This window comes from Ranitomeya variabilis, chromosome 3, assembly GCF_051348905.1.
Source record: "Ranitomeya variabilis isolate aRanVar5 chromosome 3, aRanVar5.hap1, whole genome shotgun sequence".
NCBI lineage: Eukaryota > Metazoa > Chordata > Amphibia > Anura > Dendrobatidae > Ranitomeya > Ranitomeya variabilis.
Genome location: NC_135234.1, coordinates 81166049 through 81183337, shown reverse-complemented (window position 1 = coordinate 81183337; position 17289 = coordinate 81166049). Strand labels below are relative to the sequence as shown.

General features: G+C 41.1%; 1 protein-coding gene across 2 annotated transcripts in view; it reads left to right on the top strand.

Annotated features, from left to right (window-relative positions):
• Positions 1-17289, top strand: part of GOSR1 (golgi SNAP receptor complex member 1) — a 76576-nt gene that overhangs the window by 11119 nt on the left and 48168 nt on the right. For both annotated transcript variants that reach the window (XM_077294275.1, XM_077294277.1), the window contains exons 3-6: positions 1811-1898; positions 3612-3719; positions 10866-10957; positions 15626-15700. In XM_077294275.1, the coding sequence (XP_077150390.1) occupies positions 1811-1898; positions 3612-3719; positions 10866-10957; positions 15626-15700 (363 nt within the window). The remainder of the gene's footprint in view (positions 1-1810; positions 1899-3611; positions 3720-10865; positions 10958-15625; positions 15701-17289) is intronic.

Genomic DNA, 17289 nt, shown 5'->3' with positions numbered 1-17289 from the left:
ACATATTGCAGATCACACAAATGACTTCACACCGTCTACACAAGGGAAAGGGGTTACCTTTAGGATGATGCTCGTTTTAGCATTGAGGATGCAGAACATTTTTCTATTTTTTTGTTTTACTTGTGTGTGGTCTCCTAACACCATAAACAAAATTTTAAAGGGCATCTGCAATGTCCGCAAACACTATTAACCTGCAGATATAGGGTCAGTCTGCGGGTTAATAGTGTTACATTTCTATACGGCCACCTTATTAAAAGCACGGCCAGTAGAAAATTATGTTTATTTCTCCTGGGAGCTTTCAGTCATAGATGTGGTGCACGGAGCGGCTAAAGTCATCGCTGACGGCATTGTGAATGGTGGCTGTAAGCATGACCATGAAATTTGGCAGCTTGCTCTTGCACAGATGTGCTGCAGAGCGATACCTAAGCTACTGCAATACCCTGCGCATGGTGTAAGTGACATAGCGAATCAGAAGAACTATACTACATTTTTATTATTATTATTATTATTATTATGACACCTACTACATATTGGGATATGATCTTGGAGCTGGAAATAGTCCTTTAATCCAACACTTGCAACACTTACACTAGTGGCAACATTTACACAGCTGATCTTTTTGAGCTTCTGTGATTTTTTTATTTTTTTTTTTCTTCACAGCTGCCAGTACTAGGAGGAAACGTGATTTAGCTTTTCATTATTTGCATTCATTTTTTTTTCTCTTCTCCCACTATTCATTACTGATCACTATATACATAAAATCAATTCTGTCATGTCTGTAAGGCAAAATCTGAATGAACTTTGTTGCTAGTTTTGGAATATTTACTCTGAGCATGGAAGAGCTCCCGGACTTCCACAGGTTATTAACATTACTTGCATTAACCTGCATTTTAAATGAATCAATCTAAGGCTTAGCAATTCCCTATATACACTATGACATCATTTACTAGTTATTTATTCATAAGTTTATTTAGCGTAATGTAATTTTTTTTTATTTTATTTCATTCAGGACTATCACTTACTGGCAATTTTCACAAAATTCCTGATGCTAGTGCTTTGCAAAAAGCCTGTTCCAATATTACTGTATGTCTTAACCGCTTGAAAAGCTTTCCTGGCTTGACCACATGGAGCCTATAGTGTTTAAGCTGGTCTTGAATGGGGAGATATCCTGTGCACATTCGTAGGTTAGTCACAGGCCTGTGGAGTTGGTGTGATGGAAATTGAGGAGTCTGAGGTTTGGCTTACCGACTCCACAGCCCTGGTTAGTCAGTTGAACAACTATCATTCCCAACTTCCCCATACACATGAAGTTAAATGTGTTTTCAATGCCCGACCATTTTTTCCCCCGTCATCTACAGAAGTTAGTCAGACAGTTTGATAGGATGAAATGTGAATGGATCCCCTTCCATAGTTAAAGGGATGATTAATTAAGGCGCTCACTGGAGTATGATGCGCCAAATACATTAACAGGCACACAACACTTAACGATTTTGGTGGTGTGTGTAAAAAAAAAAAAAAAAAAAAATGCAGGCACATTTGCTCAGTTTGAGCCGTGCCCCGTCCTTGCCTGGATTCTCTCCAGCTCGGTGGTGTTGCTTTAATTGTCAAAAAAACCAAAAGTCACATTTTTGCACAACTCCACAGTGCGCAAACATTTTACAAGTTTTCAAAGTGTTTTACACCAGTTAAAAACTCATGAATCACTCCCACAATGTTGTTTTATTTGTCTAAGCCTTTCTGAAAATTATTACCGTAATTTATGGGTGAAAATGTGATTTATTTTTTATTTTTATTTTTTTTAAATCCACAGTTCTGATACGACTCCACTCCTAAATGGCTCAAATCAGGATCATATGTTTGAGACCATGGCCGTTGAAATTGAACAGCTGCTGACAAAGGTATTTTTATGCACAACTTGCTTGTTCTGTTTAGTCGTCAAACGTATAGCGATCGCTGTAGTCTCATGCCAAGACAGGAGACACTTTGCTCTGTCAAGCAGAGGACCGTAGGGGCAGAGAGCCTGAATCCAGGAATGTCAATTGCTCACAGCTTGTTGTAGTTTCAATACAATTAGTTTTTTAACATCAGGAAATTATCACTGCTGGAGTAGGTGTCACTTGCAAAGCCAGTCAGACTAATCTGTGTAGCCCAGCTCCCAAAATAACCAGCAGCTTGCTGACAATATACAGTGTACACAGAAACCTGCCAGTCAGGGGTGTGGACGGGGTTACACACAGCTCAGCATTCTGAGCACTGCTACATCTACAGCAGAGAAAACAGGGATTTTATCAAAACTACATCAAGCAGTCCAGTAAATGGCACATCACTCGAATCAGGGTCTCTACCCCTACCTCATACTGTTCTCCGATTAGAGAGCAAAAACCTGCTGATAGATTCCCTTTAAGTGATTAAGATGGTAGCCTGGGCATAAGGAGATTACATAAGTTTCAGGACACTGCACAGAAAATCCACTTACCAGTTATTGGGGTTGCTGGTTGATTTATAGGGCTATTCCAAAGGAGGTTTGGCCATTCATTTTCAAATGCCTGCTAAGAGGGCTTGTTTTCTTGTGAGTGGAGTTGTAGTCTTGAATGACTCTATGCACTTTACTATATAATGCACTGAAAAGCAGGAAGAATTCCAAGTGCGGCAAAATGGTGAGAAAAAAAAGACCTCTCAATTCCGCAGATGTTTTTTGGGTTTTGTTTTTACGGCTTTCACAGTGCAGTAAAAATGACACAACAATATGATTCTTCAAGTTTTTTTCCCCTGTCAAATGAGTTGTTGAAGGTCTTTATTTGCATGGTTTTCTTGATACTATTTTGCAGTATATATGATGCTTCATTGGCTTTTTATTGCATTTTTTGTAGAGAGTGAGGCCACCAAAATTCTGCAATTCTGCCATTTTGATTCTTATTTTTTATTCTGCTTTTGACTTATGATATAAATAATGTTATATTTTGTTATCTCTATATAATTTATGGATGGACTTATTGGCAAGTGGGCCATTCAAGTGCCACTGTCATTAATGGTTAAAGGGAACCTGTCAGCTGGATTGTGCACAGTAACCTACAGACAGTGTCAGGGCGTCTCCGTTACACTGATTACAATGATACCTGGTGATGAAATCCGTCTTGTGGTTGTTGTTTAATCTTTATTTGTAGTTTTGCGTTAATGATATGCCCATGCCCCGGGGTGGCCTATGGTGGTCGGTATCATTTTAATCAGTATAACAACGCCAACCTGACACTGTCTGTAGGTTACTGTGCACAATCCTGCTGACAGGTTCCCTTTAAGAGGAGCTGGCTCTTGCCACTGCTGTTGCAGGCACATGTTTGCTGGGTATGGTTCCTGAGCCCACTCCATACTTCACCTGCGACCATGACAGATCTTTACTGTATGTGGTTAAAGAGGTTAAACTGGACAGCAGCTCATGGGTATTTGTGAGTTTTATTGTATGGCTGTATAAAGGCACTGAGCAGGAGAATGTAATACAATAATAGATCGAAAGTCCAGCTTGCCGATATGGGGAAATTAAGTTAATTCATGTTTAGTGTTTTTGGAGCTGATTTTCTGTTAATTATAAAACTTTTCATATCTTCTTATTTCAGCTTACTGGGGTGAATGATAAAATGGCTGAGTATAGCAGTACAGCTGGAGTGACGTCGATAAATGCAGCCTTAATGCACACATTGCAGAGACACCGAGATATACTGCAGGTAAGTTACAGGAGAACGCTGGCAACTACCAATACTATTATTCTTAAGATTACACAATTATAGAAACATGGCTGCTTTCTTCCTACAACACCACCTCACTTGTCCATAGGCTTTATCTAGTGTCTGTACAATTGTAGTAAATGGGCCTAAGCTGCAATACTACTCAACCTGCGGTCATATGTGTTGCTGTTTGTAGAAGAAAGTAGCCACTTTTCTAATTCTGCACAACACCATTAATGTGCAGTGGACTGACCTATACAAAGCTGGGGACAGTACAGAAAAAGCCAAGTGAAGCATTTCTATGCAAAACATAAGTGCCAATTTTTTTTTGCAAAAGTGACAAAACATCTGTGGGCATATTGATAGTTACTTTATTTGTTTGTCAGTTAACTAGTTAAATAGTTAACTTCTGTATGATATGCTTTTGTATTTGTACCAATAAATGTAGTAAAAATATTTATAAAAGAAAATAAGCAAGGATATGAGGACGTTATAAAGCTGGGGCTACGACTTCTGTCACAACACACAATGTGTGGCCGTTTTATTTGGCTGCTATATTGCAGTATAGTACAAGTGAATAGGGTCACATTCTGACCAGCAAGAAGCAAAAAATCCAACTGGTTCCAACTTTTTGCAACTTGCTTGTCATGATACCTTTGTGAGATGCAATGCGACTCTGTTTACTTGCTGCAATGTAGCAACGGCATCCAGAGATCTTTGGTCGTGCCGTAGGCTTTATTCCTATAGTGTTTGCTACTGTGTTCAGTGGCTCTGTTGGGGCTCATGTCCGGAGCTCTGCAAACTGGATTTGTGCGTTTGCGCCGACTGGGCCATTGAGTAAAATGATAGACTGAGGCACTGTGTGCTTTGTCGTGCTCATTTTTGGGCGTATACACCTATTTGAGTAGGAGAGCAGCAATTGCCTATGTCTTGTACCCGCCACCAATAGTTGTAATGCGGCTGAAAATAATGCACAACAAAGCACACAGTGCCTCCGTCTGAATTATTATAGTCAATGGCCCAGTCAGCACATATGCCCGAATCCCGTTTTGTGGCGGTTCGCATATAAGGCACAATGTAGATACAAAGCATTGCGTTTGTCACTACGTGAACCCTGCCTTGTTATAAACTCACATTTGAACATTATTTTGCTGATTACATCTATATAAGGCTCTCTTCACTGTAACATCTCCTGGCTGCTGTTTATAATGACGGCTGGGATGGATCAAAACAGTCTCCAATGGACCACATAGAATTTAATGGAGTCTGAAAGTTTTCTAGTGTTTATGACTGTATTGCACTATTATTACCGATAAAGTAAGGAATAGAAGCTAGATCATTATTTTTTAGTTCTACTTATGCACAAAAATCATTCCTATCGGTTGGTGTAAAAAACAGCATTATGGCATACTTTGGGAACTCAACCAAAATAGTCTGCTGGAGTCAGCATTGGGTGACAGCAACACAATCCTAAATACAGTTCAGATATGTATAAAGACTCGGAGCCCAACTAATCACCTGTGGTTTATTGAATTCGCTAATCTTTATTTACTTTGTGATATTTGCTGACTATTTTTGTGCCAAATTCTTCAAAATGGCATGTATGGTTCATTAATTTGGTGTAAAATGAAAAATGCCATTAAAGGGGATTTTCCCATGAACAAAAGCTCATTTCAATTAATAGATCTTAGAAGAATAGTAAGTTCTATAATTGGATGTGTTTTCATAAAATGTTCCTGTTCTGACTGACATAATCTAATAAATGTGCCCCTGCTGTGTGCTGTGTAATGGCTGTGTCTGACTGGAAAACAAAATCCGTAGTGCACATGCTGCGGGAAAAAAACACGCGGAAACGTAGCGTTGTTTATTTCGCAGTATGTCAATTCTTTGTGCGGATTCCGCAGCGGTTTATACCTTCTCCATAAAAGGAATCCACACAAAATCTGCAAAAAAACTGCGGTAATTCCGCAGGAAATCCACAGTGTGGTTTACCTGCGGATTTACCAAAATCAGTCAGGAAAAATCCGCAGAGTAATCTGCAGCGTGTGCACGTACCCTAAAGGAAAGGGGGGTTGTTGGGAGCTGGTTACACTGCACATGTGCGAGAATCCATTGCAGTGAAAATAGCCTCTGGTGGGTGCCGTACCTGCTGTTGATTTCAGCTCAAAGGACTTGGAGAAATTAGTACAACCCCTGGGAAAAATTATGGAATCACCGGCCTTGGAGGATGTTCATTCAGTTGTTTAATTTAGTAGAAAAAAAGGTCACAGACATCATGGCACAAAACGAAAGTCATTTCAAATGGCAACTTCCTGGCTTTAATAAACACTAAAAGAAATCAAGAACAAAAAATGTGGTAGTCAGTAATGGTTACTTTTTTTGCCAGGGGTTGTAGGTAGTTTTTCAGCACAACCATCCAGGTAAAAATCAAATTGTTTTATTGAAAAAAGTTAAAACATAGTTAAAAAAAGAAGAAACCTCATGGCCTAACGCGTTTCTGTAGTACTGGAATCCCCTTAGTCATAGGATAATAGGTAATCACAAGATATATACAATTGTGTGTATTAGTAATTATTATACCCATCAGATGCATTTGCTTCAAAAGAAACTGGTTTCCAATGTAGTTAACCCCATTAATGCTGTGTGTGTCTGTTCATATAGGTAATAGCAAACCGCAACATTTCCAATATATTAACAAGCAAATACAACCCCCCCCCCCCCCCAACCTAAATGTGGAAAAACAAGGCTAAATTTTGCTTGTTCATGCTAATGTAGTTAAAAGCAGCAAGTGGTACCTGCAGATTGAATTGTGACACCGGTTTCATATATTTAGAAAAAGGAAAATTGAAGTTTAATAAATGTAAAATAAGCTGTTTTTATAAATCATCCCATTGGGATATGTAGTATCCAGTGTCAGGATCCAGTACGCTACGCATAGCACCTATTGTTTCTGCCAGTTGCCACCCCTGACAGGACAAGTTACTTTTTCAATGCCAAAAAAGGAAAAGTTAGATCACTTTTATGCATGGCTATAAACATGTTTTGCTGCTCCTGAATAGCCCCGATTGTTCCCAATAATATTCCCTGTGTGTACCGATATTCTTTTCGAGTTTTCTAGTGGTGTAACATTTGCCACATAGGTTATAACTTGACATTCAATGCAGTAGACTATATGATCTGATTGACGATTAATGAGTGACTTGATGTATTGTTTTTTATTCTGTCTTGAAAAATTTTTTGTTTACGGCACAATTACACATAGTGCATCTGTTCCCACAGCATCTGTAACACCCTTTCACAGACAGGGCAGATCGAGGTTGGCGTGATTGGCTGGGAAATAGCATATTGCCTATTGTACAACCCCTTTTGGCTACACATCTGCAGCCCCCTTTAATAATGGTTCGTGAGGTATTGTCTTGGTTCACAATAGGGAGATATTTAAGGATGATTTTTTTATATCCTTCTATTGGGGGCTGTAAGATGTTGAAAATGTAACTGGCGTTGTAGATTCAAAAGCATCATTACCAGTTGTTTCTCTTGTAGTGATCTAGAGCGTGATAGGCCAGCAACCTGTGTGCAAGCCTATTTAACATGTGTGCTTTTATAGCCTCTATCCCAGACCTGGGCAAAGTGCGGCCTGTGGGGCTGGCAACCAGAGGTCCACGGGCCACACTGTGCCCGCCCGCCCGCTGTCTCCATCTGCACTGCGCTGCTGACTCCTTTGGTGGACATGGTGCTCACATGGGGGGTGACATGGTGCTGCATATGGGGGGTGACATGGTGCTGCACATGGGGGGTGACATGGTGCTGCACATGGGGGGGTGACATGGTGCTGCACATGGGGGGTGACATGGTGCTGCACATGGGGGGGTGACATGGTGCTGCACATGGGGGGGTGACATGGTGCTGCACATGGGGGGTGACATGGTGCTGCACATGGGGGGTGACATGGTGCAGAACATGGGGGGTGACATGGTGCAGCACATGGGGGGGTGACATGGTGCTGCACATGGGGGGTGACATGGTGCAGCACATGAGGGGTGACATGGTGCAGCACATGGGGGGTGACATGGTGCAGCACATGGGGGGTGACATGGTGCAGCACATGGGGGGTGACATGGTGCAGCACATGGGGGGTGACATGGTGCAGCACATGGGGGGTGACATGGTGCAGCACATGGGGGGTGACATGGTGCAGCACATGGGGGGTGACATGGTGCTGCACATGGGGGGTGACATGGTGCAGCACATGGGGGGTGACATGGTGCAGCACATGGGGGGTGACATGGTGCAGCACATGGGGGGTGACATGGTGCAGCACATGGGGGGTGACATGGTGCTGCACATGGGGGGTGACATGGTGCAGCACATGGGGGGTGACATGGTGCTGCACATAGGGAGGCTATGGGGGTGACATGCAGTGTATACAGGGAGGCTCGTGCCACATATGTGTTGGGGGTCTCATGCGATATACAGATGGGGCTGTACTTGGGTTCAAACGATATATAGGTGATGTCATCATACGTAATTCTGATCAATATTAAGTGAAACAATTAATATTAGTAAAATTATCAATATTATAATAATTATATCGATATTAATATTGAGCAGAATTAATTTTGGCCTATTGGTTCTGCCCTCCACAACAGTCACAGTCTCTCATTTGGCCCCTCGGTAAAATTAATTGCCCACCCCTGCTCTATCCAGTAATCTTTGGCTGATAATGGAACTGTTATCCACCCCGTACCAGGTGGGACCATAACACATTAAAAAGATTTGTGGAAAAGAAATGATCCCCAGGGGTTTACGGATGAAAAAGCTACCAACATATCTTTCTTCCACAGTTTTTCACAGGAATTGGAACGCCATTCTCTCTCATGAGCTTAATAATTTCTTATGAAGAAATCCGGCTGAACCATTTAAAAACTGACATTGATAAAATAAAAAATGACCTTAGCAAATTCTCCAGAATATGACAATCTTTCCAAAAAGATGTCTGACCACTTGAGTTCTGCGGAGCATATGATAGATACCGTAATTAAAGCAAAAAAATCCAAGTTCAATAGGGACGCCTATTATAAAAATAGCAAAATATATACATGGAATAACAAGCGCAGAGAAAATACTCCAAAACCCATTATAAGAAACCGCACATTTTGGCGGAGAGATGATTCATGCAAGTCTGTATCCTTTTCTTCCTACGATTACATTACATGGAGAATCAGACACTTCTTGCTCAGAAGTGTCTGCTCAAAAAACGCAGTAGGAGTAGTGGGTAGGAAAGCAAGAGAAAGATATCCCAGGAAGGGGAGAAAACGGAAATATTACCGCTGAATGAGAATTTACAGAGCTTCATTGTTCTAACCCCTACCATTCTATCATCTGAACATTTTGATATCCTTGCTAAATGTTTAAATTACGTTCCCACCTGCAATTTTGATCTTTTCAACACCGTTGGGGATGCCAGCAGATTTACTAGATTTATGACTGTTAAAAAGCATTTTTTTTCAAAGGAACATTCTATAGTTGAAACAATTCCATATAAGCCTGCCTCTATTACAACAAATGTGCCAGAAAAAAAATGAAAAAGGTCAATGCATGGAAATGGTGCACTCCAGAAAAAAATATTTTTTGCCAAAAGGTATAAATTTATTAACTCGGTGACATACAGAAACACCCAAAAATGATTAAAAACATTTAAAAACAATACAAAACAAAAACAGCACAACCACATCCCTGGGATTAATCCATAGAAAAGTCAATAAAGACTATAATATAAGTAGACGATAAATGGGACTGTCTCCGTTTATACAACTCTGACATAACAAGGCAGACATCAATATGCAAAATTTTATAGTGGAATCAAAATTTGAAAGCCATATAATTTGCAAAGTAAAAAATAGCATATAAGACGGAAAGTGGGCCTCCCCAAAGACATGTACATAGTTGGGCCCAACAAAACCCCCATAAACTGTTAGGACATAGAGACAGGCATACAATATATGTATAAAAGTCGCATATGTGTATAAGGGCAGGGTGATAAACAGCCCCAGGTATGATAGCCTATGAATGAAGGGGTGGTAGCCTATAGGCAAAATTGTAATGAAGTAACTAAAGAGTCATTAAGGTGAAAGTACCAATAAGAGCTGTAGGGAATCAATGTATAGGTGCTTTCACCTTAATGGTTCTTTAGGGTTGTTAAGAGCGTGTCCTTTTTGGTTCCTACTTTTATGTCCCATGTCCTAGACCTAGCAAAGGCTCCATTTAGAAGACTTGCCCGGCCGCACTAAACCTAATTTAGTAGGCTGTTTACTCAGGCAGGCCACTTTAAAAAGCATAAACATTTTCCCGATAAGTGAGCAGTTTTCTCAAGTGATCGGGTGATTTGACAGCCTGTTTACACTGCAAGATTATTGTTAAATGGGCACTAGGAAAATTAATTTTACTATGATATTTCAGTGTAAATTTTCCTTTAGATTTGCCCAGCCTTGATCTAGATATTATCTAGATGTAAAAAGGAGCAGTGATTAGTGTTCATATCTGAATGCGGTTTTATAAGCAGAGATAATCTTCATAAATAATGCAGAAACTGTGTACATGCATTATATTATCCCACCCTCCAGCATTCCATATCCTGACGAGGCTTGTTTTGGTGATTTCATTGTGGGACCCCCACAATCAGAATGAAGGGGTGCAGTGCTAGTGGATCAACTTTGTATACTTTCCTACTCGGTACCTTTCCTAACTCTGCTCTAAATTAATAGGACTTGGTCTGACAGTCCAGTTCCTTGCAGAGCACACAAATGCGTAAGGAAGGCACTGTGCAGGAAAAAAGGTAAAAAAATCCAGTTTTCCCCTCATTCTACAGGTCTCGGCAGTCAGCCCCCCATAGATCTGTAAGTTTAGTTGGTATCATCACATGCTTTGGGTCATTGGGTTTCCATTACTCCAGGAAGTATCTCATACCTGTCCTGCATGGAAAACAAAAAGTAGAAGAAGAAACAAATGAAAAATGTCTACATGTGTCTGTTTCTAGCAAAATGCTTGGCTTCCTCGTTCTGATTTCTTCCTTATTACATATTAATCTGCGTGCTTGTAACAAATAATGCAGCCCAGTTATTAATAGATGAGATTGTTGTTTTACAGGATTACACACATGAATTCCACAAAACAAAAGCTAATTTCCAGGCAATTCGAGAAAGAGAAGACCTCCTGGGATCAGTGCGGAAGGATATTGAGTAAGTCACAAATGATGTCAGCGCGTCGGAGCCGATGGCTGGAGTGGTCAGTGCTGAGTGCTGCTTTCTTGGCAAAGATTTATAGTTCTGATATTACAGCACATTCCTGCTTTCCTTTAATGTTATTTCAGTGCTGCTTTCTACACAGCGATCTGCTATTCAGCATCTGAAGAAGTCTCTAGTTTATTATTTTTAGACCGTATGTCGTAATTGAAGAGGGAATTCAGTATCTACAGTTACTCCATCTGCATTTAGAGGAATTGAAGATTTACTTGTGATAGCGGATTATAAGCTGTAGTGAAAATACAGGAAAATAAGAAATGAACCATAAGCCATAGGAGGCCTAACATCTCCGTGTACTGAAGTCTCGGTGCACAATTTCTTTTCATGGGGTTAGTTATCCAAATACAGTGAACCCTCTAATAACACAGATGTTCGCTAGGTCCCTCTTTAAAGCAACATTTAAAAAATAAAAATAAAATAAACATTTTCATTATGAAGACCCCAGGATTCTGTGTAATACCTGTGAGCTAAAAATGCTCTCTATACCCCTGTATGAAATGCTTGAGGGGTGGTAGTTTTCAAAATGTGGTCACTTGGGGGGGGTTCTGCTGTTTTGGCACTTTAGGGGCTCTGCAAATGCGACATTCAAATGGTGATCCTTCCTTTCCGAGCCCTGCCGTTTGTCCAAATAGAGATTGCTAACCACATGTGGGGTATCCGCCCGCTCAGAAGAACTTTATCGTTCTGTTATTGCTTGTGTTTGGCTATGTGCACACTTTGCGGGGTCCTCTGCGGGTTCTCCCGCAGCGGATTTGATAAATCTGCAGGGCAAAACCGCTGCGGTTATCCCTGCAGATTTATCGCGGTTTGTTTTGCGGTTTCCGCTGCGGGTTTACTCCTATACTATTGATGCTGCATATGCAGCAGTATGCAGCATCAATAGTAATGTTAAAAATAATAAAAAATGGTTATATACTCACCCTCTGACGCCCCGATCTCCTCGGCGCTGCACGCGGCAGTCCGGTTCCAAAGATGCTGTGCGAGAAGGACCTTCGTGACGTCACGGTCATGTGACCGCGACGTCACCGCAGGTCCTGCTCGCACAGCAACCCTGCGACCGGACGGCCGATTGCAGCGCTGAGAGGTGAGTATATCATTATTTTTTATTTGTATTATTTTTTTTTTACACTAATATGGTTCCCAGGGCCTGGAGGAGAGTCTCCTCTCCTCCACCCCGGGTACCATTTGCACATGATCCGCTTACTTCCCGCATCGTGGGCACAGCCCCATGCGGGAAGTTAGCGGATCAATGCATTCCTATGTGTGCAGAATCGCAGCGACATGCGCGTTTTTTCCCGCAGCATGTGCACAGCAGATTGCGGTTTCCATAGGGTTTACATGTAAATGTAAACGCTATGGAAACTGCTGCGGACCCGCAGCATCAAAATCGCCGCGGAAGTGTGAACATGGCCTTTTTTTGTTGGGTGTCCAGGTTTTAAATTTTGTATTAAAAGTTATGTTTTATTATTGGGATATCCTCCAAGCTATATTCTAACATTGTGGGGTCCATTTTCTCATGCTATTCCTTGTAAATCAGAAAAAATTGGGGCTAAAGCTACATTATAGAAGGAAAATGTACAAATTTTTATTTTTTTTTTTCATTTGCTTTTGCATTAACTCTTGTGTAGCATTTGAAGGTTTAAAACATTTCCTGACAACAGTTTAAGTATTTGAGGGATGCACTTTTGGGGAGTTTCCAATATATATAGACCACCCCGCAACGACCATTTAAAATTTAAATCCGAATAGGTCCCTATAGAAACAGGTTTCTTGAACAAATTAAAAATTGTTGCTAAACTTTTAACCCTTCTGACCTCCTAACAAAATAAAATTACGTTGATATAGTCATATGGGAAATGTTATTAATTAATTACTTTGTCCACTATGATTAACTGGTTATGGATACAAAGATTGAAAGTTGTGAATTTTACAAAATTTTGGCCAAAACTTCAATATTCTCCCAAATAAACGCAAAACATATCAACCTCAATTTACCACTAACATAATGTACAATGTGTTAAAAAATAAAAAAGTCTCAATCACTGAGATACGTCAGATTTAAAAAATTTGGGCTAGTCATTAAGGGTAAAATGTTCTCAGATAACTAAGGGGTTAATATATTGCAAGCATCGTGTTATATAGCACTGTTTACTTACAATTGCTCATTTTGCCTTTACGCAGTTAATTTTAATCTCCATTAGATCTATGACATCACGTGATTAGAAACTGACTAGGTGAATCCTAAACTCCATGAAGAAACAGTTGGTCAATTTTCCCTGCATGGCTCATAGGTCACTGCAAAAGTCCCTGGCAGGGGGGACGAGGGGAGCAGTCAGGAGTTGAAAAGGGGAATGATAAATTAAGGGAGTAAATACTTACTGTTTCTAGATAGAGGAAAGAGAGGAATTTACTGGGTAGAAAGGCAAAATTAGCAGTTGTAAGTAAACAGGACTATATAATATGATAACTCTTTAATAGCAAGTGGATTGCAAAGCTGTTTGTTTTTACAAGTGCATTGCAATTTTAACCGTTTAGACAGATAATTCATCTCCTTTTAAAGTTTATCGTGTTTTTGTGTGCATATTTTTGAATGGTCAAAAAATGTTTTCAAACCTATACCATGGCATAGTCCTAAACGGTAATGGTAGTTATGAGCGAAACTACTCTGGGAACGTGTTATGAGTATGTTCGGCATGCTTGGATAATATGTTTGAGTTCCCACAGCTGTGTAATTCGCAGCTGTTCGACAGCCGCAACCCATGCAGGGTTTACTTGTTTGTTAGGCAATCCCCGTATCTGTTGCGGCTGTCGAACAGCCTCAAAACATGTAGCGTCAGGGAGTAACATATTATCTGAGCACAAGATACTCGGATAACAAGTTATCTGAGCACGTTCGCTTATCACTAGTTAATGGTTAAAATATACCGTTTTGCTCAAAAGTTTACCTACCCCGGCCGAATTTTTGCGTTCTTGGCCTTTTTTTCAGAGAATATGAATGATAACACCAAAACTTTTTCTCCACTCACGGTTAGTGGTTGGGTGAAGCCATTTATTGTCAAACTACTGTTGTTGACACGTACAGACTCCTATCTAGTGTATCACAGCTGAACAAAAATGGCGCAAACCCCAAAGTAACTACATGGGGCTTTAATGTTACCATCAAATGTGGCATCTGCCGGGGCATTGTATTATGCCACACAGATTGCTGTACAGCTCTGTATGCCTTCAGTTCTGCAAGAATGAGGCCTTCATTTAAATTTTTCCTGATATTCTTTGTTGTCTTTTTCTAGGCATTAGCTGATGTCCTTGCTGGATATGACTTGACTATTAAGCAGCACAATCATAAGCCACTGCATTTCCAACCACTACCTTGGTTTATTTCTTACTCTGGCCACAATTATTTAAAATGAAGATGTAGTTTCAACAAACTTTGCATCATCAGTAGTTCAGGCTGATATAAGAAACGTTGTAATATGTCTTATAAGACGTATTGTTGTACTATTGTTACGTAGAACCCTCTACCTTGCCTATCAGACACTTCTTGTTTTCCCCACATGCCTTATGAACTTGTCATCCACTTACAAACAAAAATCTCAAATCTGTGCTGCTCAGACAAGACACAGCTCTGGAGAGGGGTAGACAGGAGGATTGAAGAAGAGCAGGGAGAGGAAATCGGCAGAGGAAGAAATGGAAGGATAATGGTGAACTTTCTAACAAGTCTTTTACCTCGCACCTGAGCTGTTTCACATCCAGGCAGCTTAGCTCTGCTGTATAATTTCCATGTTTCTTGTCTCTTTGCGCTAAAAAAAGAAGAGCAAGAATCCTTCTCTGTGTACTGTGTTGTGTATGGGAGATGACCTATCAGCTATTCTCCCGCCACTGCACTGAATCACAAATTAAATGCAATTTGGCACCAGGTTTTTGGCACCTAATCTGAGACCAGCATAATGTAGAGATAGAAATGTAGTTTGTATAAGATCACTTTTTTTTTATCAGCAGAAGATTATCTCTAGATGACTAGTAAACCTGCTGCCATCTTGTCGTCATTATTCATGAGCTGTGTATAACCCCGCCCCATCACTGATTTGACGCTTTCTGCCTATGCACAGTGTACACAAAAAGCTGCCAATCAGTGATGTGGGTGAGGTTATACAGAGCTCAGCATTCACAGAACTGCTAGATCTGCAGCACAGAAAACAAGAATTTTATCAAAATTGCAGAAAGCAGCCCAGTAAGTGATAAATTGCTGGAATCTGTGTCTTTGCCCTTACATCGTGCTGCTCTCAGATGGGGAAGCTAAAGCCTGCTGACAAGACAGATAAAGATAGATCATACATAGGGGTAAAACAGGTAAAAATTCAGGCTGCAAATCATATAATTGCCAGATATGGAGTTACTCCTCATGTACACACACACGGGAGTCTCCGTCTGAAAAGTTACTTGAAATTAGGGTTACCCTTTAATATATGCTAATACTAGAGTAGCGCTTAGAACACCTCAGTATGAAGATTGTTTTCCATGTGGTGTCATCGTCACATATCTATCACAGGCTGGATGCAGAGCGGTATAATAAGTCAAATAATTGGGTGTTTCCTTCTTTTACAGATCTTATAAAACAGGCTCTGGTGTTAACAACAGGAGAACGGAGCTGTTCCTGAAAGAACATGAGCACCTTAGAAGGTAAGATGAAAGATCTGCCTCCATTCTGTCCGTCCTGTTACCTTTGGAGTTAATGTGTGCAGTATAGATTTTAGCTTTCTGCGGCCTAATTGCCCTGCACAAAGATCTAATAGTCAATAGGCTGATCCAGCAGCTATGCATGCAGAGCAGCAAAACACACAATCAGCAAGTTTAAGAATAGACCTCATTACAAGACTGGGGACTTCCTCGAAAGTAATAGGTCATCACAATTGTGCAGGCTCTTTGTTTCCAAATAACTTACCTACTAGAAACCTGTATCTGTGCAGTGGACCCCATGCTCTGGTATTGAAGAAACGGCATATTCTGTAAAATGTTATTTATTCTTCCTGGTTTTACTATGTGTCTTCCATAATTTACCGTATATACTCGAGTATAAGCCGACCCGAGTATAAGCCGACCCCCCTAATTTTGCCACAAAAAACTGGGAAAACTTATTGACTCGAGTATAAGCCTAGGGTGGAAAATGCAGCAGGTACCGGTGAATTTCAAAATTAAAAATAGATACTCCATACCGTTCATTATGGCCCCATAGATGCTCCACATAAAGCTGTGCCACATATAATACTCTGCACCGTTCATTATGGCCCCATAGATGCTCCACATAAAGCTGTGCCATATATAATGCTCTGCACCGTTCATTATGGCCCCATAGATGCTCCACATAAAGCTGTGCCACATATAATGCTCTGCACCGTTCATTATGGCCCCATAGATGCTCCACATAAAGCTGTGCCATATATACAATGCTCTGCACCATTGCCCCATAGATACTCCACATAAAGCACATAAAGCTGTGCCATATATACAATGCTCTGCACCGTTGCCCCATAGCTGTGCCATATATATAATGCTCTGCACCGTTGCCCCATAGCTGTGCCATATAGTGCTCTGCACCATTGCCCCATAGCTGTGCCATATAGTGCTCTGCACCGTCCATTATTGCCCCATAGCTGTGCCATACAGTGCTGTGCACCGTTGCCCCATAGCTGTGCCATATATATAGTGCTCTGCACCGTTGCCCCATAGCTGTGCCATATAGTGCTCTGCACCATTGCCCCATAGCTGTGCCATATAGTGCTCTGCACCATTGCCCCATAGCTGTGCCATATAGTGCTCTGCACCGTTGCCCCATAGCTGTGCCATATAGTGCTCTGCACCATTGCCCCATAGCTGTGCCATATAGTGCTCTGCACCGTCCATTATTGCCCCATAGCGCTCTGCACCGTTGCCCCATAGCTGTGCCATATAGTGCTCTGCACCGTCCATTATTGCCCCATAGCTGTGCCATATAGTGCTCTGCACCATTGCCCCATAGCTGTGCCATATAGTGCTCTGCACCATTGCCCCATAGCTGTGCCATATAGTGCTCTGCACCGTTGCCCCATAGCTGTGCCATATAGTGCTCTGCACCATTGCCGCATAGCTGTGCCATATAGTGCTCTGCACCGTTGCCCCATAGCTGTGCCATATAGTGCTCTGCACCGTTGCCCCATAGCTGTGCCATATAGTGCTCTGCACCATTGCCGCATAGCTGTGCCATATAGTGCTCTGCACCGTTGCCCCATAGC